The sequence below is a fragment of the Lathamus discolor genome, chromosome 1 (genome assembly GCF_037157495.1).
Source record: "Lathamus discolor isolate bLatDis1 chromosome 1, bLatDis1.hap1, whole genome shotgun sequence".
Taxonomy (NCBI): Eukaryota; Metazoa; Chordata; class Aves; order Psittaciformes; family Psittacidae; genus Lathamus; species Lathamus discolor.
The window spans coordinates 146,434,067-146,457,221 of NC_088884.1; the positions used below are offsets into that span (position 1 = coordinate 146,434,067).

General features: G+C 38.4%; 1 protein-coding gene across 1 annotated transcript in view; it reads left to right on the forward strand.

Moving 5' to 3' along the window:
* DHX15 (DEAH-box helicase 15) overlaps positions 1-23,155 on the forward strand; it is a 47,420-nt gene that overhangs the window by 12,073 nt on the left and 12,192 nt on the right. Inside the window, exons 3-10 of the mRNA XM_065699702.1 lie at positions 2,163-2,356; positions 3,746-3,905; positions 4,326-4,544; positions 15,017-15,184; positions 18,347-18,433; positions 20,570-20,719; positions 20,861-20,969; positions 22,086-22,277. Of these exons, the coding sequence (XP_065555774.1) occupies positions 2,163-2,356; positions 3,746-3,905; positions 4,326-4,544; positions 15,017-15,184; positions 18,347-18,433; positions 20,570-20,719; positions 20,861-20,969; positions 22,086-22,277 (1,279 nt within the window). The remainder of the gene's footprint in view (positions 1-2,162; positions 2,357-3,745; positions 3,906-4,325; positions 4,545-15,016; positions 15,185-18,346; positions 18,434-20,569; positions 20,720-20,860; positions 20,970-22,085; positions 22,278-23,155) is intronic.

The following is a 23,155-nucleotide window of genomic DNA, read 5'->3' on the forward strand; positions in this document are numbered from 1 at the left end:
GCCTGTATCGGCAGCAGGGCCAGGGCAGTGATTGTCCCCCTGCACTGGGCACTGGTGAGGCCACACCTCGAATCCTGTGTTCAGCTCTCAGCCCCTTACTACAAGAGAGACATTGAGGTGCTGGAGAAGGGCAGCGGAGCTGGTGCAGGGCCTGGAGCACAAGTGTGATGGGGAACGGCTGAGGGACCTGAGGAGGTTTAGTCTGGAGAAGGCTCAGGGTGGACCTTATTGCTTCCTACAATTGCCTGACAGGAGGATTGAGCCAGGAGGGTGCTGGTCTCTGCTCCCAAGGAACAAGGGACAGGACAAGAGGAAATGGCGTCAAGCTGCACCGGGGAGGTTTAGATGAAATGAGGAACAATTCCATCCCCAGAGGGTGCTCAGGCATTGGAACAGGCTGCCCAAGGGCAGTGCTGGAGTCACTGTCCCGGGAAGTGTTCACACACTGTGTAGATGAGGCCCTCAGTGCCATGGGTTAGTGGTGGCCTTGGCAGTGCAGGGATTGGGTTGGACTTTGATCTTAAAGGTCTTTTCCAACTTGTTTGATTCTACGATTTGTAGGTTTTTGGTGTCAGTCAAGTTGAGGTTAGCTTTGTTCAGTTTTGTGAGAACCAGATGGTAAGAAGTGTTAGGAAATTCCCAGTAATGACTTATGTAGAAAATGTATGGCACATGCCTCTTTGCTAGTGTTTATATTGGACACAAGAAGTATTGTGGTGGTCATCTAAATCGGCTTAACACATCGAAGTCTATGTAGGCATTTTGACACCAGTGCTATATGTTTTGCTGTTCATGGGAAAACCACATCTGAATTGCATTTATTTCATCCTGTGTTTGCTGACAGACCTGCTGTTTGAAAATTTATTTCAGGAGTTGCTCTGCTTAAAGTCCAGAAGCTTCACCTAGCTTGCTTAGAGTTGAGTTTTCGTTAGGGACTTGGGAAGCAAATTCCTTCCTTTAGCTGCCTGTTAGATGAGTGTGTGTATGTTACAGGATAGGGTTTCAGGTTCCTGCTATCAATGTTCAAGAACTTCCTTTTAGGAAGGATAGCGTTTTCAGAAATTTGAGTTCTTGTCAGGAGTCTGGTAGTCTCTTGCCATACTTTGATAGTCTTTGCTTGCTTTTTTAATTAATTTATAATGAAAATATGTTCTTCATTTACAAAAAAATAGTTTTTCATTACAGTTTACACTTGTCTGCTTTTGGGTATGTTTTAGTGTTCACTTATGTCCATTTTGCTGGGGAAATATTGTATTCTAGAAGAAACATTTCCCTGGTTTAAATTGCACAGGTTTTCCTGTTATTCCTCATCAGTGGAATACATACAAGTGCTTTTTCCCTGTGCATATGTGAGCTTTTAAGAATACTTGAAAAGCAATTACTGAGGAGGAGTGGATTTTTCAGTCTGCAGACTTGGAACTAGTTGTGCCTGGAGATGTCTCCTCATAAAATGTTGTACTGAGAACATGTTAAAAATATTCTATTTTCATGAAACTGTTACTGACCTTAGAAATTCTTGCGAATAAAGCTTCTTATTTTGGATGACTCTTGCTGTTTCCAGATTCCTAGCAAGAGCATAAAACTGGTGACTGACAAATGAGCATCAACACAGGAAGGAAAGCACAGGGGTTTCATATCTGGTTGATAGAATTTTAAAGGAACAATAATTGAATGATCATAACTGTAAATTCATTTTATTTGCTGTAATTCCTGAGTAATTTTTTTTTTATATCACTAAAACTTCTTTTTCCTTAATATATTAATAGGAATTGTTTTTTAAAGCCACAAAATATAATTTGTTTACTGCAAAACTTAATGAACTGTGTTACGGATCTTGATTTTGAGTGTTAACTTCAATTTTGATTACTTTGGAATATGGTGGCTGCTGTATCTGAATGAATACTGATCTAACAGTGCTTAAACTTACTGTGAACCTATGTATTTCCTTAATAACTTCAAAGATAGGTACGTGCTTAATGTGAGTGTGCTTTCTTTAGTGGCATTGGGTCCAACTAACTAGCCTATTTGTGTCTCATGCTTTGGATATTTTTGTGTATGCAGTTGGCATCTCAGTGAAGTCATAATTAACTTCACAGTACAAAGGTTACAGATTACATCTGGTCATTTAAAGTGTTTTTAAAACTGAATTTTATTCTTAACAGATCCCTCAGTGGTGTGTTGACTACATGCGCTCATTACCTGGACCAAAGAGGGGAGTGGCATGTACCCAGCCTAGGAGGGTAGCTGCAATGAGTGTGGCACAGCGGGTTGCTGATGAGATGGATGTCATGCTGGGCCAGGAGGTTGGTTACTCTATTCGATTTGAAGACTGCAGTAGTGCAAAAACCATTCTGAAGTAAGTATGGCAACTGTCAGGTAAAGGTATAATACAGCCTACTCGGGGGGGGGGTGTGGGGTGGAATTACAGGGTATTGAAGGGTGAGCAAAGTTTTATAGAAGTAGTAATGAGGAGGGGGGTGAATACATGCATAGGCACTTTCTATGAGTGGAGAAGAGACAGGAGACACAGTATGAGTTGAGAGAAACCTGAGGTATGGGGCTTGAGTAGAACTGAAAAGGAATCATTCCTCATAAAGAGATTACTGCACCCTATGGAAATTAGTTTTAAGTGATCCATAAAGAAGAGGATGATTTGAAGAAGTATTTCTGTGATCAAGGTGCTATTCAGAATAAAGCCCTTCAAGCACTGAGATTTAGAATCATAGAATCATAGAATAGTTAGGGTTGGAAAGGACCTTAAGATCATCTAGTTCCAACCCCCCTGCCATGGGCAGGGACACCTCTCACTAAACCGTGTCACCCAAGGCTCTGTCCAGCCGGGCCTTGACCACTGTCAGGGATGGAGCATTCACAACTTCCCTGGGCAACCGATTCCAGTGCCTCACCACCCTCACAGTAAAGAACTTCCTCCTTATATCCAATCTAAACTCCCCCTGTTTAAGTTTTAACCCGTTATCCCTTCGGTTGAGCTTTCCTTGGTATCTTTGTATTTCGGTTAATTCTGGTGAAGTTCAGTAGCTTGCTTTAGTAAGTAGCACTACCACAGAGTTTTCAAAACTGTCCTATACCTTCCTTAGGAATACACAATCCATAGTGTTTTAGTTGTTCGTTTGTAGATTCCTCCACTGTATGGGTGGAAGTACACCTGCTGATGTGACATTTGCATAGGACATTCAGAATGCTCAGTTAAAAAGGATTCCACATACTGTGGTTCAAGGAATAGTGCTTCTTTATCAAAAGGAGTCTTCTCTTTTGCTCATAGAAGTAGTTGAAGGCTGGAAATAAAGTCATTATGTAAGGAAAAAAAAATGGTGGAAAAGCATAAAGTGAACTGATGATCTGCAAACAGCAAAGGGGAGAACAATTGCAGAAATAGTATTTCTAGGATTTCAGAGTGTGGTTTTCCCTTTATTTTCCTGTCTCTGATTTGTAGGCTTAGAAGCCTGGCAGTAAACATCTACAGACCAGTTATAAATGTTGCTGAACCTTGTTGGTGCCCCCCCTTTTTGTTTTAATAAACTTCTCCCGCCTCCTTCCAGATCTCACTGTAAATGAGCTGTAAATGAGCTTGTAAATTATTGGAAATAGTTTAGTGATACTTGTGTTTTAAAAAAAGCTGATTGAAAGCTTAGTTAAAGCAACCTAGTGAACAGTACAGAAGAGGATTCTGTATCAGATGTCAGTAAATAAAATCTGTGTAAAAATTGGTTTTGTTTGTGTTCAGGTATATGACAGATGGGATGTTACTTCGTGAAGCAATGAATGATCCTTTGCTGGAGCGCTATGGTGTTATAATTCTTGACGAGGCCCATGAGAGAACACTGGCTACTGATATTTTGATGGGAGTCTTGAAGGAAGTTGTAAGACAAAGATCTGATTTGAAGGTCAGTAATGATTAAGCCCAGCAGCATCCCCTTTCTAGCTGCAGGTATACCAAATAAGGGATCTGTGTGCTTACCATTAGCTGTTTTTTATAATCAACTGAAGTAGATAAAGTTTTTTGGTCTAGTGATTATCCATATTGGAAAGATAACAGTAGAAAGTTTTTAATGCCGTTTTGTATTGAGGAAAATGCTGGAAACAAGAGAATTGTACCTTAATCTTTCCATATTTGACGAGGACTGTTTTTTAGGTCTTTGTAAATAAGGGTGCTGTGTTTAGGTGGTAAAAGAATGCTTAAATTAGTCAACAGTCAAGTTTAGTCTCTTACATATTTTATGTGTAGCATTTCACAAATTCTTGCTAATCTTTTGAGTAACTTTTGGTTTTTGTTTTTTTTTTTTTTTTTTCCTCCAAACCTACAGGTTATAGTTATGAGTGCTACTTTAGATGCTGGCAAGTTTCAGATCTATTTTGATAACTGTCCTCTTCTGACTATCCCGGGTCGCACCCATCCTGTGGAGATATTCTATACTCCAGAACCAGAAAGGGACTACCTTGAGGCTGCCATTCGAACAGTGATCCAGATTCACATGTGTGAAGAAGAGGAAGGAGATCTCCTGCTCTTTCTTACTGGACAGGAGGTACTTTTTCTTTCTTTACCCATTCATCATTCTATACAGAAACTGTTCTTAGTGGCTTGTGTAGACTGAAATGCTTGGTTTTCCATTTGTAGTTTATCATTTTAATGACCTGAGGTTTTCTACCTACCATGCACTTTAAGTCCCTAGTAATTGTATGTATCGGTGATCTGCATATGCTGTGCAAGCTCTCTCTAAAGTCAAAATTCTCATCTTACTCATGTAGTTTTAAAATAGAAACATAGAGTATGAAGCCTAGTTTTATGATTATGTGGACTCAGAAGTTCTGGGTACCTGGTAGCGTACATGTTTTTACTGAAAGTATAGTTCTGTGCTTTTCTGGGTGTGTATTGTACAGCATCTGAAGAATACTACTTTGGTTCTGTTCCTTAGCTATCAGTAGTAGTAATAGTTTTAATAAAAGTGTTTGGGTTTTTTTCTTATGAAAAAGAAGCTGTGAGTACTGGCTTTGTAGTCTTTCTATACCACAAATACAGGGAGTTAGTCTCAGAAATTGACTCAGTGCTTTGCAAGAGGATTGTACAAAAGCACTTAAGCTAAACTACATCAGGAAATGGGGATTTTCTGGAAATCTTAAAACCTTTGCTTGAAATAAGCTGAGTTCTTTTTAGTCCTTTGAAACTCTTTAAAATGTCCTTACTAGTAGGCTGAAATGGAGAGGAAGTTAAACCCCATAGGCCTTGTGCGAAAGTTTACTTGACTGGGTCAACTGGTCAAAAATCAGTATTTTTGGTAAGGAACAGAATGCAGCTAGCCAAAAAAAAATTTTTCGAATTGATTCTTCTTGCAGTCATCCTCTGAAGAAATGCCTGTCAGGATGTGGAATAATTCAATATCTTTAAGGATACGTAGTCTTAACTATACCAAGGGGGAGAATGGTACAAATAACTTGTAATGCTAAAGATACACAGGCTTCTTGAGTAGATTTGGCAGTCATAAAGATGTGTTGCCTCTTAGATGAGTTTTAAAAGATAATTGATTGAAATGTCTTCTGGCAGGTCATCTTCTCCCTCAGAATACCAAAACAAGAACTGTCAGTGTAAAAGCAGATAACTCTGGCTTTTACATTTCTTCTTTGTTTAGGCTTTTGTTGTCAGTTAAAGTACAGGTAGGGAAGGTACTTGAAAGATTATGGCTTTGAAACTGGCCTATTTGGTTTTAGTTAGAAGTTTTAGTTCAGACTAGGCTGGCAGCTACATGTGAGAGTTGGGGAAGGCAGCTCTTGCATGTATGTGAATGAACCAGCAACAGCAGAAAGGAACACTGCTGTCCACAGTTTCACCAGATTCTGTTTCCCTACATGGGTGCTAAATCTGGCTGGTCTTTAACCCTTCACGAAGAACAAATACTTGTCCTTCTGATTATCTGCTATAAATTATATACTTGCTGCATGTATTGCTCTGAATAATTTGTCATGACAATTATGGCAGTTGGGTGTGGGGGGAGAGCATGTGGGACAGCTTTCTTCAGATGTTACCAGCTCTGAGCACTACTCATGTTTGGCAGATGGCTCTAGACCCAACTGCTTTAGTGCCAGCCAGTGCTACCAAGGTACTCTGTCCTTTTGTATGAACAGGTTCTTTGATTTTCACTGGGCTCATTTACACTACATAATGCACTATAAATAAATTTTTAATAAATCATGCACATAATACATGCTCATACATACAGCTGTAATTATGCATAAATGTATCTAGCTATGTCCTTACATTGCCTTATTGAATCACTTAAAACTTGCAGTGGTAAGCCACTGTCCTGTTTTTTTGTTCTCCAGTCTGCTTATCCCTGGCTGATAACTGTTCAGGTGGCTCTGCCTAGAGCTAGTCTAAATGTAGGTAGTTAGCATGAAATTGAAGTCTGGTTTAGGTTCTGTAGAGAAGCTTTGAAGTGTTATATTCATGACTTTTTGACCACTGTTAAGGCCTATCTTTGAGCCTTATACACACAGTCTATGTGTGTATTATTGTTGAATCTGACCTACTGTAATCTCAAGAACTGGGAAGTGTGTGGTAGGTACTGCTATGTGGTGTGAATTCAGTAGGCTTAGTAGCTCAAGTCTTGCATTTGATTTTTGCTGGGCAGAAATGCCTTGTAGTTCTTCTGGATTCTGGAAAACAATATGAACAGGGTGCAGGATGATTTGATTTTTGTCAGATGCATTTGCAAAGCCAATGAAGTTACATGAAAGGGAGATAGTCATAGAACCATGTAAGTGTAAACTGGTTCGAGTTTGAGAGTCCTCAGACGAGGAGCAATTGCAGTGGTCTAAGACAGAATGAGGGTCCTTAGTAGCTACCGCCTTTGATTCCCACTGAACTTGAAGTAATTTTATATGGGCCGTAAAATGGATAGGAGTTAATTACACAGATTAGTTAAGACACAGAGTTGATATGAAACCTGGAGATACTAGAGAACGTTCTGTGTTGTTACACCTAAAAATGAAAAGAAGTTTGAAGTACATTTGGAAGCTAAAGGAATCTTAATTTGTATAAGCCTGTTACTGGATTAAGATAAAATTGTTGTTAATGGCGCAGAAATAAGTGTTCAATACAAATTTCCTTCCTCAATCTGAAAGGAGGAAAAGTCTATGATTATGTTGTGTGAACTGCTTTTCAGATCATTAATAACAGAAGAGGATGTCTTAAAACCAACATTTATTAGGAGTAAACATTTTGACTTATCCCACAGTCCCTGTAAGGAGGAGAGCTTGTTTGTTAAAAGAATAATAAACCCCAAACAGAAAGACCCACCCTGGTGTAAAAGGATGATTCTAGAAGATGGAAATCATGTTCATATTTCATGCCAATGCTCAAAAAAAAAAGAAAAAGGTATAAACTGGAAAACTATAAGCCAGGTTCCCTGATGTCAGTCACAGGCAAAATTGGAAACTGTGACAAGGAATTCTGTTCACAAGGAAAAAGTGTAATTACATTTCAGTAAACATGTCTTTCTTAGACAATAGGTTTTGTCAAACTTGTTCTCAGTCATTGAGATTACAAATTCAGTAGTCTAGTTGTGTTAGGTACACATTTATTACTCTTGACTTTAAATGTCTTAAGACTGGCTCACCTGCGGATCTCGGAGTTGGTTGGTTTGTTGTCTGCTGGAGTTCTGCTAAAACAGTATTAGATTTCATACTCCATTAAGATAAGTAATCTGAGAGTAGGTGTGAAGTCCTTGCAGATTAAACTCGTGGGAAGGCAGAAATAATGACACAAACTGTATAAATGTGTCTCGCATACCTTAGTAACCTAGGCGCTTAAAAATGCATAGTGTGCTTTCTGCCCACCCCCACCCTTTTCTTAATAAAGCCAGATGCATCGTTACGCATTTAGGAGGAAGAATCCAGGCTGCATCTGGAGAGTTGAGTGCTGTTGCTCTTGTTTCTAGATAAATACTCTGAACCCTTCTGGAACATTAACACCAGAACTTCACAATGTTATTCAAAGTGATGTTTGTAGAACTCATTGTGGGGAGAAAAGAGTTGCAAAAGTTTTTTGAGGTTTTAGTAGAATCTTTTGTAAATGAGGATTTATTTTAAAGGCACGCTTTTCCTCACAGTGAAGCTGGTTAAAGTGTGGAACTGCGAAAGAGAGACTTTCTCATGAGGAAATTGAACTCAAAATGGACAACTTCTTTTTAGTGTCTATGGTAGTGATTGAGTTTAAGGCAGTAAGTGTACTGGGCTACACTGAACACAAGTTGTCTTGTTTAGCCTTGCAGAAAGTATTGAGGAGTTGGGGAGCATAAGCTCAAAGAAGAGTACTAATATTCTATTCACGTGCTAATGGGAGGCAGGTTTTTTTGCTCTTCATTCATTTGAAATTACATCAATATTAAATACGTCAAATAGACCAGGACAAAAGGATGTTGAATATAGGAACTGTGCCAAGACCAGTTCCATTCTGACTTGCTGACAGAGCAGTCTTAGTTATGATCAGGTATTGACTTGTTCCATGAATGACTCTTTTTTTGTATAAGGACGCCATTTCACAAAGTTCTGCTTCTCTGGACTTGTGTTGAGAGCATCTCCTGAGATGTGCAGCTCTTAGGGCCAGTTCTTTTTATTGTTGTTTCTTCATTTCAGTTTGTAGTTTTGCTTTCATTCCTGGATGGGGGAAGGGAAATTAGTGAAGTTCCATGCAGTTTTAAGGGCACAGACAAAACTTCTGGAAGGTTTATGTTGTCAAAGCCAGAGGTGGCTGGCAGTGCCCCTCTCTGTTACAGGATCCCAAAGGAGAAGGGGGAAAGGTTACAAGGTCTGCCAGATATTTCTGGTTTGGGAAGTACTTTTTACACAAAGTAAAATTGCAGTGGCATTAGTTTCCTTCAGAGTTTAACAGGTATGTCTACTTGACTCATTTATCCAAGGTGAAGCTGAGTCTGTGTATAATATAGCAGCTGATCTACTGCAGATAGGACTTAATCATCTCCTGTTTAAGAGTTTGAAGTATGTTCTAACTGGAGCAATCTTGAAGTTTTGCTCCTCATGAGATTCTTTGCAGGTGCTCGGGGTCAGCTGAAGAAAGGGGTTCTGAAGTAATGTTCGCAAGGACTATGTTTACAAAATCAGTAATTGTTTTGCATGCCAAGCGCTGAAATTGTTCCATTAAATGTGCTTAAAATGACATCACTTTTCACCATCTTTTTGTAGAAACCATTTTCCTAAAGATAACGAGGTACAGTTTAGATCTTAAGATTGAGTGGAGCCTGACGAGCAAGTTAAATGGATGCTTTTTATACCAGTCTGGCCTGTGAGCCAGAATGAATGCCAGCACTTGCAAGTACAGTGGTGGCTCTGGGTGATTTGTGGTCGATTGATAACTGTTGTTTAGTATCAGCCTAATTTCAGGCCTCATCTATGGCAACATGGATGGGTCTTGCACACAACCGGAAGGGAAGGAAATTCAGGTTATTGGGTAGTTAGCTCAGCATGAGCAATGTAACTCATTAACTTAGTCCCGCAAAGATGATCAAAGGACTGGAAGGTCTGCCTTATGAGGAAAGGCTGGGAGAACTGGCTTTGCTTAGCCTTGAGAAGAGAATGCGTGGGGGAGACTTTTATCGCTTTATCACCATGTTCCAGTATGTAAAAGGTGGCTATAAAGACAATAGAAACTCCCTTTTTACAAGAAGTCACATGGAAAAGAGAGGGGTAATGAGTACCAGTTACTCAAATCAGACACAAGGGGAAAGTTTTTTCACTATGAGAACAGCCATTGGAATTATCTCCCCAGGGAAGTGGTGGATTCCCAGTATTGGACACTTAAGATTCAGCTGGGCAGGGTGCTGGGCCATCTTGACTAGACTGGGCTTTTGCCAAGAAAGGTTAGACCACATGAACCTTGAGGTCTCTTCCAGCCTGTGAACTTCATTGCTGCTGGGTTTTCTGCCTGCCTTTTTGTGTTTGGGTTTTTTGACTACCATTCAATGAAATGTCTTTATGTAAGAAGCTTGGCAGTATTTGTTCAGCAGAAACTTGCTTCCCAAAGACGTGGTGCATTAATTCAATAATATATGCAATTGCTCCTATAATCCTTTTCTATTTCCATTCCTGCTAATAGTAACTTTCCAGTATGAGCGCCTCTTTACAACAGAAATGCTATCAGGGAAAGGAATGGAAGTGAATTTCTACTGAACATTCAGTTTGGGTAGTGTATTAAGACTGTTTTCGACAGCAGATGAAAAAAATGTGATGTGCATGATAAGAAGCAAAATTAGTCTCTTCTGTAGTTAATTTTATACAGCTCCTTTTAGATGAACTGCTAATGATATGTTAAAATCCTTAGCTTTTTGATGCAGAGCTAGGAAATATTAAGTATTGGAGTACTGAGATGATAACCTTAAGCAGTGGCGATGTCATATTGGAGACAGCTGGTGAGGTATTGTTTTGTGGTTAATTTATCTCTGGGTCTCTTTCTTTGCTGTATGTTCTGACACAGAGCCTGAGGAACCAACATGTTTTTAGATTAAAATGACACGCACCATCCGTAAGTCATGCCTAGAAGATTTTCTGTGATAAGGCTTTCAAAAGTGAGACATTTTAGGAAAAAATAGTATTGCAAAGTGGTAGTGAAGTACTGCTCACATTTTTAGTCTTGTTAGTATTTACTAATATAAATACAGGAGGATGGGGGGGGGGGGGTGGAGTTTGAGTATTAGTCCTGTAAGTGGTCTTGAAGTTTTCCAATAGCTTAACTGTCAGTTCTGTCCCTCTTACTTTCAAATACTGACAGCTTTTCATCATGTCTTCCCAGATCACTTCTGTCAGGTTAAAGAAAAGAGCCACTTAGGAGACCTTCCTTTTCTCTCCCTTTCCCATGCTATCCTTTGAGCAATGTGGAAGGCTTTATATTTACTTCCTGCAGTGATGGTTTAAAAGGAAACTTTAGCACTGTTACAGTGATAGGAGAAAAAAAAATGGTTTAGTTTTACATATCAGAAGGGTAAGGATTCAAAGTACAGATGGCTCCACTACTGTTTCTAATATATCAGAGGGAAATTGTGCATTCTGTTCTTGCTTTGTTTTCTAAACAAGACACTGCTAAGTGTTGGTTCCCATACACTTCAGTCTTCCTGAAGTCTCTGGCACCATGGGGGTTCCCACTGTAATCCTGAAGCCTTTTGATATCTCAGAATTGCTTTCTGATACTTAAGCTCCTGAACAAAATCCACCTGTTGCCTGTTGTCTACCAGTTGTTTTGAAATCTAAGCAGCCTGCTCAGGACAGTGTGTAAAACCAGCCTTAATCACACCAATTTCTTGGGAGGATTACCATATAAATCAGATTACATGTAATTTAATCGATATTATTAAATCAAATTATTCTCCTGATTACTACTGCTTTTCCCTTTTGTGAACTATGTTTAGCTCTAGGTACAAACTACAAATTGCCGTCTCTCACCTGGATGTTTTAGATGACTTTGTTTTTCCTGGTTGAAAAATATTCACCACCCCATTACCTTCTTGATCACCAGTACATCCATAAAAATAAATATTTTCACTAGTTCTTGTCTGTCCTTGGGGCTTTTCCAAGGAGAATTGTGTATACGTGTTGAGGACTCCACATCAATATACAATAGTCAGGCTACTATGAGCTTCTTAACTGCTACTTGATTCTAGTTTCCATAGTGTTGCTGCTGAGCTATAGATACTATACATGTATTGTTAATTCATTTTGGTTAGATCAAGCAAGAAGTCTTAATTGACGGTCTAGGACAGTTCTGATGAATACATGTTGTGAAATACAGATATGTTGAATCTGTGTGGCACTTGCAGCTTGAGATAAATAAGCGTTTTTGCTATCATGCAACCTTTCCCTTTCGTGGTCTGTTTTGCTATTTGCCCTTTGGTAATAAGGTCTTGTTAGAATGAGAGCACTGATGGGCAAGTTCATTGACTGCAGTTTTAGCGAGAACTGTTTCTCAAGTAATACTTCCAAGAAGTCTTCAGTTTTGTGAGGAGCTAGGATGAAGTTCAGGTAGTAATTTCAGCATCGCCTAAGCCTTTCACTTTCTGGATGTTAGGCTTACTTTCTTTTTGATTAACTCTGAAGCATGTCTTTGTGCTAATGCACAGGGCAGGCAGGGGTCTGACTGTTGCTCCTTTGATCCTGTGTGTGTGCCTGTTTCGTGTACCCTGGTTTTTGCTGTCTCAGGTAGACAGGGTAAGAGTTGGGGCTTTGAGGAGTTCTGAGGTGTAAATCTAAATGCAAGGCGAGTTCACTCTAGCTTCCCCATTTTCCCTCCAAGAAGAAAAACCTCCTCTTATGTATGGGTTGATGGAATAACCCCCTTCAAGGGCTTCTGTAATAGATTTGGAGTAGATGGTGTGCAAATGTTTAAATGTGTGTGGTTTTTTAAAAAAGCTTTCATGCTTGAGTAAATGGGGACTACCGGATTAGACTTGCTCAGTCTTCAGTGTCTTGAAGTTAGGATTGTGCCTTCAAGTGTATCTCTTGTATCTCCATGTGATACAAATGAATCTTTAACACTTAAATGAATCCTTACTATTGTCAGACTGTTCTTACTACGCATATTCCTTCTAGGTTGTGTACTTTGGGATATCAGTTCTAGTTGTCTGCTAGAATTGGGGGGTGGCTCAGTTGGAAGTAGAGGGAGTTTTCTGCCAGTGTGGTAAATAAAAGGAAACCACTCTTTTTTTAATTAAAACAATTTGGTACTAAAGCATTCTCTTTTACTGTCTTTAGATATGTGGCAGTGGTTCTCTGTGACTGGCATCCTTTCTTTCAGCAGTTTCTGATGAGAAGTCTGTAGCTAACTGCAAGTCTGCAGAGAGTAATGGTGTTCTATGCACTTGACATCTCTATGTTGAAGTATTTTAATGAGTCCTGATTAGGGATATTTTGAAATTAAATTGGGGAAACTTGAGGGCGGAGCAATGCTTTTATCTTGGAATGATGATAGGTGGCAGTGAACACCTGTGGCCTGAGGAGTATAGTGCTTTCATTTATCACTGCTTTCTTGTGTTTTACTATCTCATAAGCATAAAACTGTCCTGGAGTCTCTAGTCAGTACTGTTGAAGATGAAGCATCCTGTCCAGCGTCAGAGCTTCCCCAGTTATGCAGTGTATAATCTGCTCAGGTTCCATGAAACAGTGTAGTGGCCTTCAGATCTGAACTAAGGTCTGTGCTGGAATTTTGTTTTAGCGGTTTGGCTTGTGGGTGTTTCTGTTGTGTGTTATTCGGTTTTTTTGAAGTATTAAATGTAATTTTAGATCTTGGGCCTGTTAAATATTGTCATGTTTATCATAAATATTGTAAATATTTAATAGGCCTAAGTATAAGCTTGTTAAGACTTTAAATGGGTGCACATTTGAGGGAATGGTGCTGCCTAGTTGGTCAGCCATCTGTCTGAAGTTAGGTTTTTCCTTTTCACTAGCAGGCTGTTACTGAACTTGAAGGGCTTTATCAGCAGAGCACCAAACACTGACATCTGTGTATAGAAATTAATTCTCTGTTAATAAAGCAGTAGTGGGCATTTCAGCTCAGCGTTTTGTCTACCCTTCCATTTTCTGATGGGTCTGTTGAATTTGTTGGCAAAGGGCACCTTTGTTTTAAAGTTTTTGTAAATATCTGCAGTTCATTCAAATTGGCAAGATAATACCAGAAAGCATTAGGCTTACTACTAGGGCTTTTTGACATCAAAAAGGAAGATCCTTAATTTTGCTATGCTTATATTAATTATATGTGCTGATCAATACAGAGCACACGTATTGCATTGTCTGTGCTTCTTTAAAACATACTTGCTACAGTTGTGCTGAAAACAAGTCTCTTAAGAATAAATGAAGAAGGCCTAGGTTTGTTCCAGGTTTCTAAAAAGGAATCTGCTTTTGCTTTTCTAGTTACAGTTTAAAGCAGTGCTTTTACCAAACCTTTACATTAACCTCTTGTGTATTTGCTTAAGGGCAAATTCAGGCTGGTGAGTTATAAGTGATAATGGAGATCTAGTCTCTTTTTCTTGGAGTGTGTTGGTTTTTGCTGTTGTCTACTGTTGCTTCTTGTCATGATGACTTCATTCTCCCATCAGTGGTTCAGCTGGAGTATCAATAGTTGGTAAGCATGCCTTTTAGTTATAGCAGTGGAGGCTCTGTTGTAATTTTAAACTTGAAGTTAATGAATTGTGCTGTTCGTTAACCTAAGTTTCTGTTCGCTTTAATTTTCATTAAATGTTGTAATAACTACAGGTCACCTAGCTGACTTAAATATACCTGTTTTCTAATGAAATGGAATTACAAACAAGTGAATTGTGGTGAACTTTCTTGTATGTTAGGCTAGCAAATAGTGTAGAAAATCCTGAAGTAAGAAAAAAGGTATGAAGAGTCTTTTTCCTTCAGAATATTTCACTGACTTACTTAAGCTTAAATGGGATTTTGATAAGTTTCGAAGTAAGATCTGAAACACTGGATTGAGAGGTTCAGTTTTGAGCATCCATGTTTATACTATACAGGTGTTTGTTCTCATTAGGTACAATGAAGCAAATCTTCCATATAATTGCATTAGTGTTACGTGACATTAAAGCTTAATTGGCTTATTTTAAATATCTTGCACATCAATTTCTTCTTAGATTGTGGAAATTGAAAAGGTCACGAGTGTGGTTTCATATTCCAGGGTGAGAGATTTCAATTTTAGTACAATTTGTACAGAATTAATTAGGAAACATGGCTAAAAGAGAAAGGATGTTGAATGCAAATTAGGGTGCTCATTAGAATGTAGAAGCTGAAGCATCCTGAAGTATTGTGGAAATTCGATTGAAAATGCAGAAAGCGCCTTGATTGATTTTAGTTTTTTTGGTTAATAGTAAGTGTTACATTTTTAAGTAGAAGTTACTGTAATTGTTCTTCAGGATGTAGAATTCAGATAATTGTCATAAGTCACTCCAAAAATATGCTGCCTTTTTAATGGAGTTCTCTAACCCATATTTTTGGTTTACAGGAGATTGATGAAGCTTGCAAAAGGATAAAACGTGAAATTGATGATTTAGGCCCTGAAGTTGGTGACATCAAAATCATTCCATTGTATTCCACCCTTCCTCCACAGCAGCAGCAAAGGATTTTTGAACCTCCCCCACCAAAAAAACAAAATGGAGCAATAGGAAGAAAGGTAAATAGTACTGTTTCAGTATGCTGATCAGTATTAGCTACTCACACTTATGTGGACAATTACATAGGAGGTTTAGCTGTTTTAAATGTATTTGGATAGCAACAAGTAGAAATGTTTTTCGATGAAGCCTAAACAGTCCATGTAAAAATGTCCAGTTTAACATTGCATTAAAATTTTGTTTGTTTCTCAGTGCAGTTCAGTGTTATGGCTTCCACCTCTAAGGCATGAATATTCTAGTAACTGTTTGGGAGTGATATTTATTTACCTTTCTTAGGAGAAATATGATAAATCAGGTTCAGTATTGAACTTGACAGCCATGTGGCAATTACATGAAGGGATGGGATTTTTTTTCCCAAAGGAATTATTGAGACATTAGTTTTGTTTTGGGTTTTTTGTTTTGTTTGGGTGGTTTTTTTTGTGAGTGTGGCGTTTTGTTTAAAAACAAACAAAAAACCCAGCACAAAATGGATTCTCTCTTCAAGGGGCGTTATCAGGCAGGTTATTCTGTGTCTCAGGGTTTACGAGAATGTGCAAATTAAAACAAGTGCACTGAAATCAGATGTTTTCTGTAGCAGTAAGCGAGGAATTTAGGTTCTTTCATTGTGCAAAATGGCTTGAGAAACTGAAACTTGACGTGAAGCTAGTTGAATGCTCTGCATAAAATTGAGTTCAGTTCTTGAATGGTCACATAAAAAGGTTAGAAACTGGTTATTCCTCTAAAACTGAACATTTGAAAGGAGTCTTGATAGAGCTTACCCAGGTTAGATGCTGTATGAAACAGCATTAGTCTATGCAGAGCTTGTTCCTTGATTATTTGCTTTTTTTTTGTGCGGTACAATGCATGTAGAATACTAGTGATAACTTTCTAGAGTTCTGGAAGAGTAAATCACTTAAATTTACTGAATGATTCTTTTCCCTATTGAAGTTGATTGCAGAAAGCATTCAGTCTGAAGTCGTGAAACGAATGCTGCAAGAAGATTGTATTAGCAAATGACTTAAATGAATGCAATTGCTTTTCATTGGTGAACAAGGGATAGCTCTGTGTATTTCATTACATTTTCATTCATGTTTAAAACTGCACACTTCAAAATAGGCAGTTCCTGGTTTTCCTTATAAGAGGGTAACAGATGCAGTATGTAACTTTCATTATGTTGAACTGACAAAGCCAGTACCAGTGTCTTAAGAGGAAGACGCTCTGTAGGTATTTCACTACAAGAAAAATTGCTGGAATGGTATTAACTGTAGGCAAAAGCAGGCACAAAATACATAAGCAGTAATACAATTCAGACCTATGAAACTATTGGATGTCATTTGTTTGTGTGTTTGGGGTTTTGTTTTGTGGTGGCTTTTTATTGTTTTTTGGTATGTGTTGGTGTTTGGGTTACCACTTTTCCTCTTTGCCTGCTGTGTGGCTGTTTCTTACCTTCTTAACAAACACTGGCGATGAGTGAAAGCATGTAAATTTGTTTACATGTTGTTTTATTTGTCTTAGTGATTGAGGTATGTAAAGTATAGGACCATGTGCTGCTGTGCCTCCACTGTCTTAGAAAATGTCTGCTTTTGCAGTCTCCTGCAGGAGTTGAACCTAATTTTTTAGGACTGCTGAGGAGAGAGCGAGCTAGCAGGAGGTCTGAATCCTTTCAAAGCTCTAATGGTCATAAAAAGTGAAGTGCTTGCTGAATCAGTATCTCCTGAGCTTTAACTTTGTGAAAGAAAAGAAGGATGCTGGAAGTTGTGTGGCGTCTTGCAGTAGTAGTGATGGTAACAGCTAGTACTGGTATAGCTTGGTAACTTACCACTTCTTTCGTCTTTTAGGTGTGCTAGGCAAGATCAGTTATCATTGCAAGAAAGCTTAAAAGTGCTAAGGTTAAAAAATGCTTTTAACTAGTTATGGCTAATCAGAGTATTTGTACTGTGGAGGAAGATGAAGATGACTTAAGAAGGAGCTTTTCTACTCCCTTTCCCTATCTTAGCCCTTCTTTTTAAGCTGCATTTTAGCTTGTTTCAGGGGTCTCAAGCGTTACTAGGTAATACACATGCAATATAGGTACTATATATATTGTAATGTTTGAAGTAACTTGATTGAATCTCCAAAACTCTCTGGTCTAGTGAACTGTTAATCAGATACTCAAAAGATTTTTAACAGAAGCGTTTCAGTAACTGCAAACCTGTACTTAAAAGCTTATTAGCTACAATTTATTATTTTACATAGTGTTAATTTGTTTGATTTCCAGGTGGCTTTGTACTTAGATTTGAGCTTGAAAGATGTAGCAGAACTTCCTCAGTTGTTTTTAACATTTCTTGTGTTTTTTCACTGGTTAATTACGGTTTTCAAGTACAGTGACGTTAACAGTCGAGATCTGTACATATGACAATCGCTATACGAATAACTGTTAGGGGTGTCTCAAATTTGATTTGCAAAACTGAAAACGATGACCTAATGCTCTGAAGAGCATTAAGAGGTGAAATGCAAGTAGTGTTCATGAAGTGCTGAATGGGTGTTGGGTCTTTACTGAGGTAGCTGGTTAAATTTGCTGGTATCGTGATTTTAATGGGTTCCCTATTGGGATGAGAGCCAGTGATATTTATAGGCCCTGCATCTCTGGACACAGAATTTAAATGTTGACAAATCAAGCTTCAGAACTTGCATATCACCTTTTATTTTTGCAAGACTTCAGAAAGTTTATAGGAGTTTTAGAGTGTAACCTTAAGTATGTTCAAATATCTGGTAATTTTAAAAAAACAAACCCAAAGTTGAAATGAAATAATATTGCTCGGGACTTTGGATGGAATGTGTTGATAACTGCTTTGTTCGAAACAAAGTAAAAGAACATGCTGTGCTGGTACAGTTGTGTAACCTTTGATTTTATATTATTTAACCTGTTTTCCTGTTTAGGCTTTTAAAGAAAAGTTAAAAAGATGGGATTAACAGAGGATGTTAAAGGGATTTGTGCAACTTGTCATTTTGTATCAGAGATCAGTGTTAATTTTAAGGAAAAAATAAACAGAAGAGCAAACATTTTAATTACAAAAATCACTATTCCAACACACATTATTGATGAAGTGAAGGAAAGTTTGCTGAAAATCCTTGGTGTGAGACCGGTTCAGAGCTCTTCATCTTCAGGACAAAGCTGTTTCCTTACTATTTTATTTTTTCTGCAGGTTGTTGTGTCCACTAATATTGCTGAAACATCATTAACAATAGATGGTGTTGTGTTTGTGATCGATCCTGGCTTTGCAAAACAGAAGGTAAGCATTGTTTAATATCCTCTTTATAGCAGGTAAGAATCTAGTATCTGGTTTCCTCTTCCCTTTCTTAAAACTGGTAGGGTTTTTCCCAGTTGAAGTCTTGGCCTAGATTGGTTTGGGTTTCGTTCAGTTTTTAACTCATGCTAGGTTTGCACTTGGTCTGCAAACTTTAGTTGTCTAGAGCAGTCCAAACCTGTGCTGTGCAGAAGAATTTTATTTAAAGAAAATAAACTTAAATACAAGGATATTGAAACTGAAATATGGACTTCCTAGATTCTTTAGAGAGGGTGGTTTTGTACCATATGTCTGTGTTTGAGAATGCTCAGGTAAAACCGAGAAGTTGCATGAAAGTAAATAAAAATGGTGCTAGGAGCCACAACTTGTTTTCAGTTGCGTTAGCGTAGAAAACTCCAGCACTAAAATGAGAAGAGAGAAGTAATACTTAGGGCAGTATTGTTTCTTGTCAGTATTTATCATGTACTGTTGTAGCCCTGAAGATTGTCATTGAGCTTGTGCTGCTTGGACCATCATGGGATGTTCAGAGGAACTGATGTAGCTTGCCTGCAGACAGTGCAGTAACTAAGGGATAAAATTAGTTAGCTTTTTTCATGAATTATAGCTGTCATAATAACTTGGTTTCCTACACTTTTCCTTTAATACTCACATACACTGTCAGCCTTTTAAACTTTAGCAAATTGAGAGATGGCAGAATGTGACTACAGCTAGTGCCTTTTCATACACAAGTTTCAGTTGCCATTTAGGCTGAGGTTTGGTTTGGTTTTTCTTCCCCACGAGTAGTTCTTATACTGAAAGAATCATAGAATGGTTTGGGTTGGAAAGGACCTTAAAGTTCATCTAGTTCCAACCCCTCTGCCATGGGCAGGGACACCTCACACTAAACCACGTCGCCCAAGGCTCTGTCCAGCCTGGCCTTGAGCACTGCAGGGATGGAGCATTCACAACTTCCCTGGGCAACCTGTTTGTCAAACACCACCCTCACAGTAAAGAACTTCTTCCTTATATCCTATCTAAACTTCCCTGTTCAAGTTTTAGCCCGTTACCCCTCGTCCTATTGCTGCAGTCCCTGATGAAGAGTCCCTTTCTATCACCCTTGTAGGCCCCCTTCGGGTAGAATTACAGAATGGTTTTGGTTGGGAAGGGCCTTAAGATCATCTAGTTCCAACCCCCCTGCCATGGGCAGGGAGATACCAGAAGGCTGGTATGAGGTCTCCATGCAGCCTTCTTCAGGCTGAAGAGCCCCAACTTTCTCAGCCTGTCTTCATATTGGGAGGTATTTCATCCTTGTGGCCCTCGTTCCAACAGCTCCGTGGCCTTACTCCACTGACACCAAAACTGCACACAGTTATACAGAATACCTTCTGTAATAAGAAATGAACTTGTTGTACATGTTTTATACCTATTCCGACCATGAGGGTGTTAAAACATGGCCCAAAGAACATCTTCAACTGAAACTGCTAGCTGACTACTGCTTTTGTTTTTGTAGAGTGTATTCTTTTCCGTGAGCCCTATTGCGCTGGCAAGGCTGCCGTTTATGTGTGACTGCAATGGAAATATTACAGTAAATTCCAGCATATTTTTTGAACTGTGGCAGTCTGCAAGTACCCTTGAAATACAGCCTTGCTTTGTCATCAGTCTGAGTTTTACAGTTGCATTTAGCCTTAATGTTAGATTTTTTCTGACCTCTAGAACATGGTTATTCAACGTTATAATTTTTATCAAGACAGGTTTTATTTTTCCCCATGGAATTATTTGAGCATCAAGAGTGTATTTAGCATTCTGCAGAACAAACTGGACACATTCCTTCTGCCACAAAAATCTTATCTAAAAATACACACATGTAAGGAGGGCAAAAAGGCTGGCAGAAGTTGTTAAGAAATGAACAAAAAGTAAATGCTGTTCTCGAGGCAGTTGTATTTGAAGCTCTTTGTCACTGATCCAGAGGCTCTTGTAGCCAATTTTTTCTTCTCCTTTCAGATACATACAGCTTGTGATTTCCTAGTCAGAAGCTGTTTGAAAATAAGTTTAAAGCACTTAATTTTTGTAGATAGTTGTCTCATCTGTGAGCACCGTTCATTCTTCATCCTTCTTTCCTGTTCGGATTCCACTTTCAAACAGGTGTACAATCCTCGGATCAGAGTGGAGTCTCTCTTGGTGACTGCAATTAGTAAAGCTTCTGCTCAGCAGCGAGCTGGCCGTGCTGGTCGTACTAGGCCAGGCAAGTGCTTCAGGCTGTATACAGAGAAGGCTTACAAAACTGAAATGCAGGTAAGAATGCGTATATAAGAACTCCTGATCAATACAGGTAGGCGAGTGTCTTGCTACCAAACCAAATCAGAATGTGAATGCTTGTGTAGTTTAAAATAACAGGTGTTCTGAATTTTCTTTCTTTTCCTCTCCCTACCACAGGACAACACATACCCTGAAATTTTGAGGTCTAACTTAGGATCTGTAGTACTGCAGCTCAAGAAGCTTGGCATAGATGATTTGGTGCACTTTGATTTTATGGATCCTCCAGGTATCTGTTTCTGTTTTATCTTGCCTACTGTAACTGTTATGCTTTAACTTCTGAAATCCTTATTTTGGTGAATATTTTATCTAACATCGTATAATGCGTTTTGGTGGGGGTTTTCGCATTTTAATCTGCAAGGAATGTCTTTTGTTTATCCTAAAATCCAGTGATGTGTGTGTTATCAAAGCCAACTTACGTTTCTGTCTGCATAATGGTTTTAAATGGAGCTGAGTGATCTACTGAATGTCCCTTACCTGCAGAGGATAAGACAACATTATGGGCATTAGAAAATCTATAATTTGATGAGGTTTTTTACTTTTAACCTTGATTACACATTCTAATTGTGCATCAGTTAACAACTGTATGTAAATAAAATCGGCTAGTACTTTTAAAGCTGCATACATGTTTTTATTCAAACTAGGAAGTTAATGTGTGTCTCCTTTTTAATAGTGTTAAATGTTTATACATTCTTTAACTGGGTTATTTTTCTAATTAAAAATGTAGATCAGCCATATTTAAGTACATTAAAGTTGGTTGCTTTTCCCCCTAAAATAATATAATTTATAATCTCTATGCTTTTAAATAGCCTTTTGGAACAGTTAAATAGTTTGTGCTGTGCAGCATGTATGGTATCTTAGCAGAAAAGCATTTTGTTTCTGTTTTTTTTGAGGATGTGATATACACTCACTATGAGGAATGCAGGCTTAGATTTGTGAAGGACTATAGATATCTAAAGTGGATGTGGATAAGATTTTAGGACTGTATCCATCTATTTTGTATGGAGCAAGGGAAAGTGCATCAGTACGTGGCAGGAGAGTGTGATATTACTGTGATAGTGAATGTTTTACAATTCCACTGCTGTCTGAATTTTTGAAAAGCAGTAATCTTCAAATATTCAAACCTTTTGATCCAGTTAAGAGCCCTTCTAAACAAGGGACGCCCACCCACCCATGTCTGGATGTATATAACTCAATTTGCTACCAATTTTGTGTTTGGAAGTCAGTTGAATGGAGAATGAAAAAGAAGATGGCTTATAATAGTCCATGCTTCCTCACTTTTTACTTATTCAGGTATTCAGAGCAGTTTGATTAATGTGCCTACCTGCATATATTTTTCTTTCAGCTCCTGAAACTCTGATGAGAGCCTTAGAGCTTTTGAATTATCTGGCTGCTTTAAATGATGATGGAGACTTGACTGAGTTGGGATCCATGATGGCTGAATTTCCACTGGACCCACAACTGGCTAAAATGGTTATTGCAAGTTGTGACTACAACTGTTCTAATGAGGTCCTATCTATTACTGCCATGTTGTCAGGTAATAGCAGAGAAAAAGATACTAAACAAAATATAAATCTTCAGTTTGGGGAAAATTTGAGTTTGCCACATCAAAACCATAAACAATATACTTATATTTGTAGTAAAATTAGAAATGTCTTTTAAAAACATACAGGTGTTTAATCAATCATTATGGGCTTACATAGAGACCTTGAAGCTAATGAATAGTAATGTTAAGAAATTAACGTACATAAAATGGTCAGTTTGCTCCGAACTTCAGGTAAAAGTGTGTGTGTATATATATATATAAGTTGATGGGGGGTGGAAATCAGGCTAGTGGAACAGAGATTTCTCTTTAGTCTCATAGTCAGGACCAGGAATGTCAGCTCAACCACTTCTTTTAAGGTGGTGAAATCTATTTTTGTATTGTGCATTCTTCTGCACTTTGATAAATCCCGGTATTTCCAAAACTATTACAGTGTAATTTATATTAAACCATAAGGTTGTACATGAAATGATGATACATTTTTTCAGTCATTAAGTGGTAAAGCTGAAGAACAGTCATTAATTTTATAGGGAAGAAAAACTTTGGGGGAGGATGTATATTTATAAGAATTAATTTATGTGCACAGCTGTACTTTGCTGCTGCTTTCTGTGAATAGTACTGCATCAGAGCAGAGCTGCTGCCTGAGAGCTTGATGAGAGAGAAATGTTATCAAGCAAGCAGAGTATTTCATTTCCAGTTATGTAAAACTGACTTCATTTTATAGTTAGCTGTCATAGGACAAGCAGCAATATTTAGCCTGTTATGAAAATGGGGATTTCTTACAATTACTCTTTTGTCTTTTGGGTGTGCAATTTTAGCAGGCTCTGCGCAGTGCAGGTGTGCTGCTTACATGTTTAACTTGGCTGAGTAGA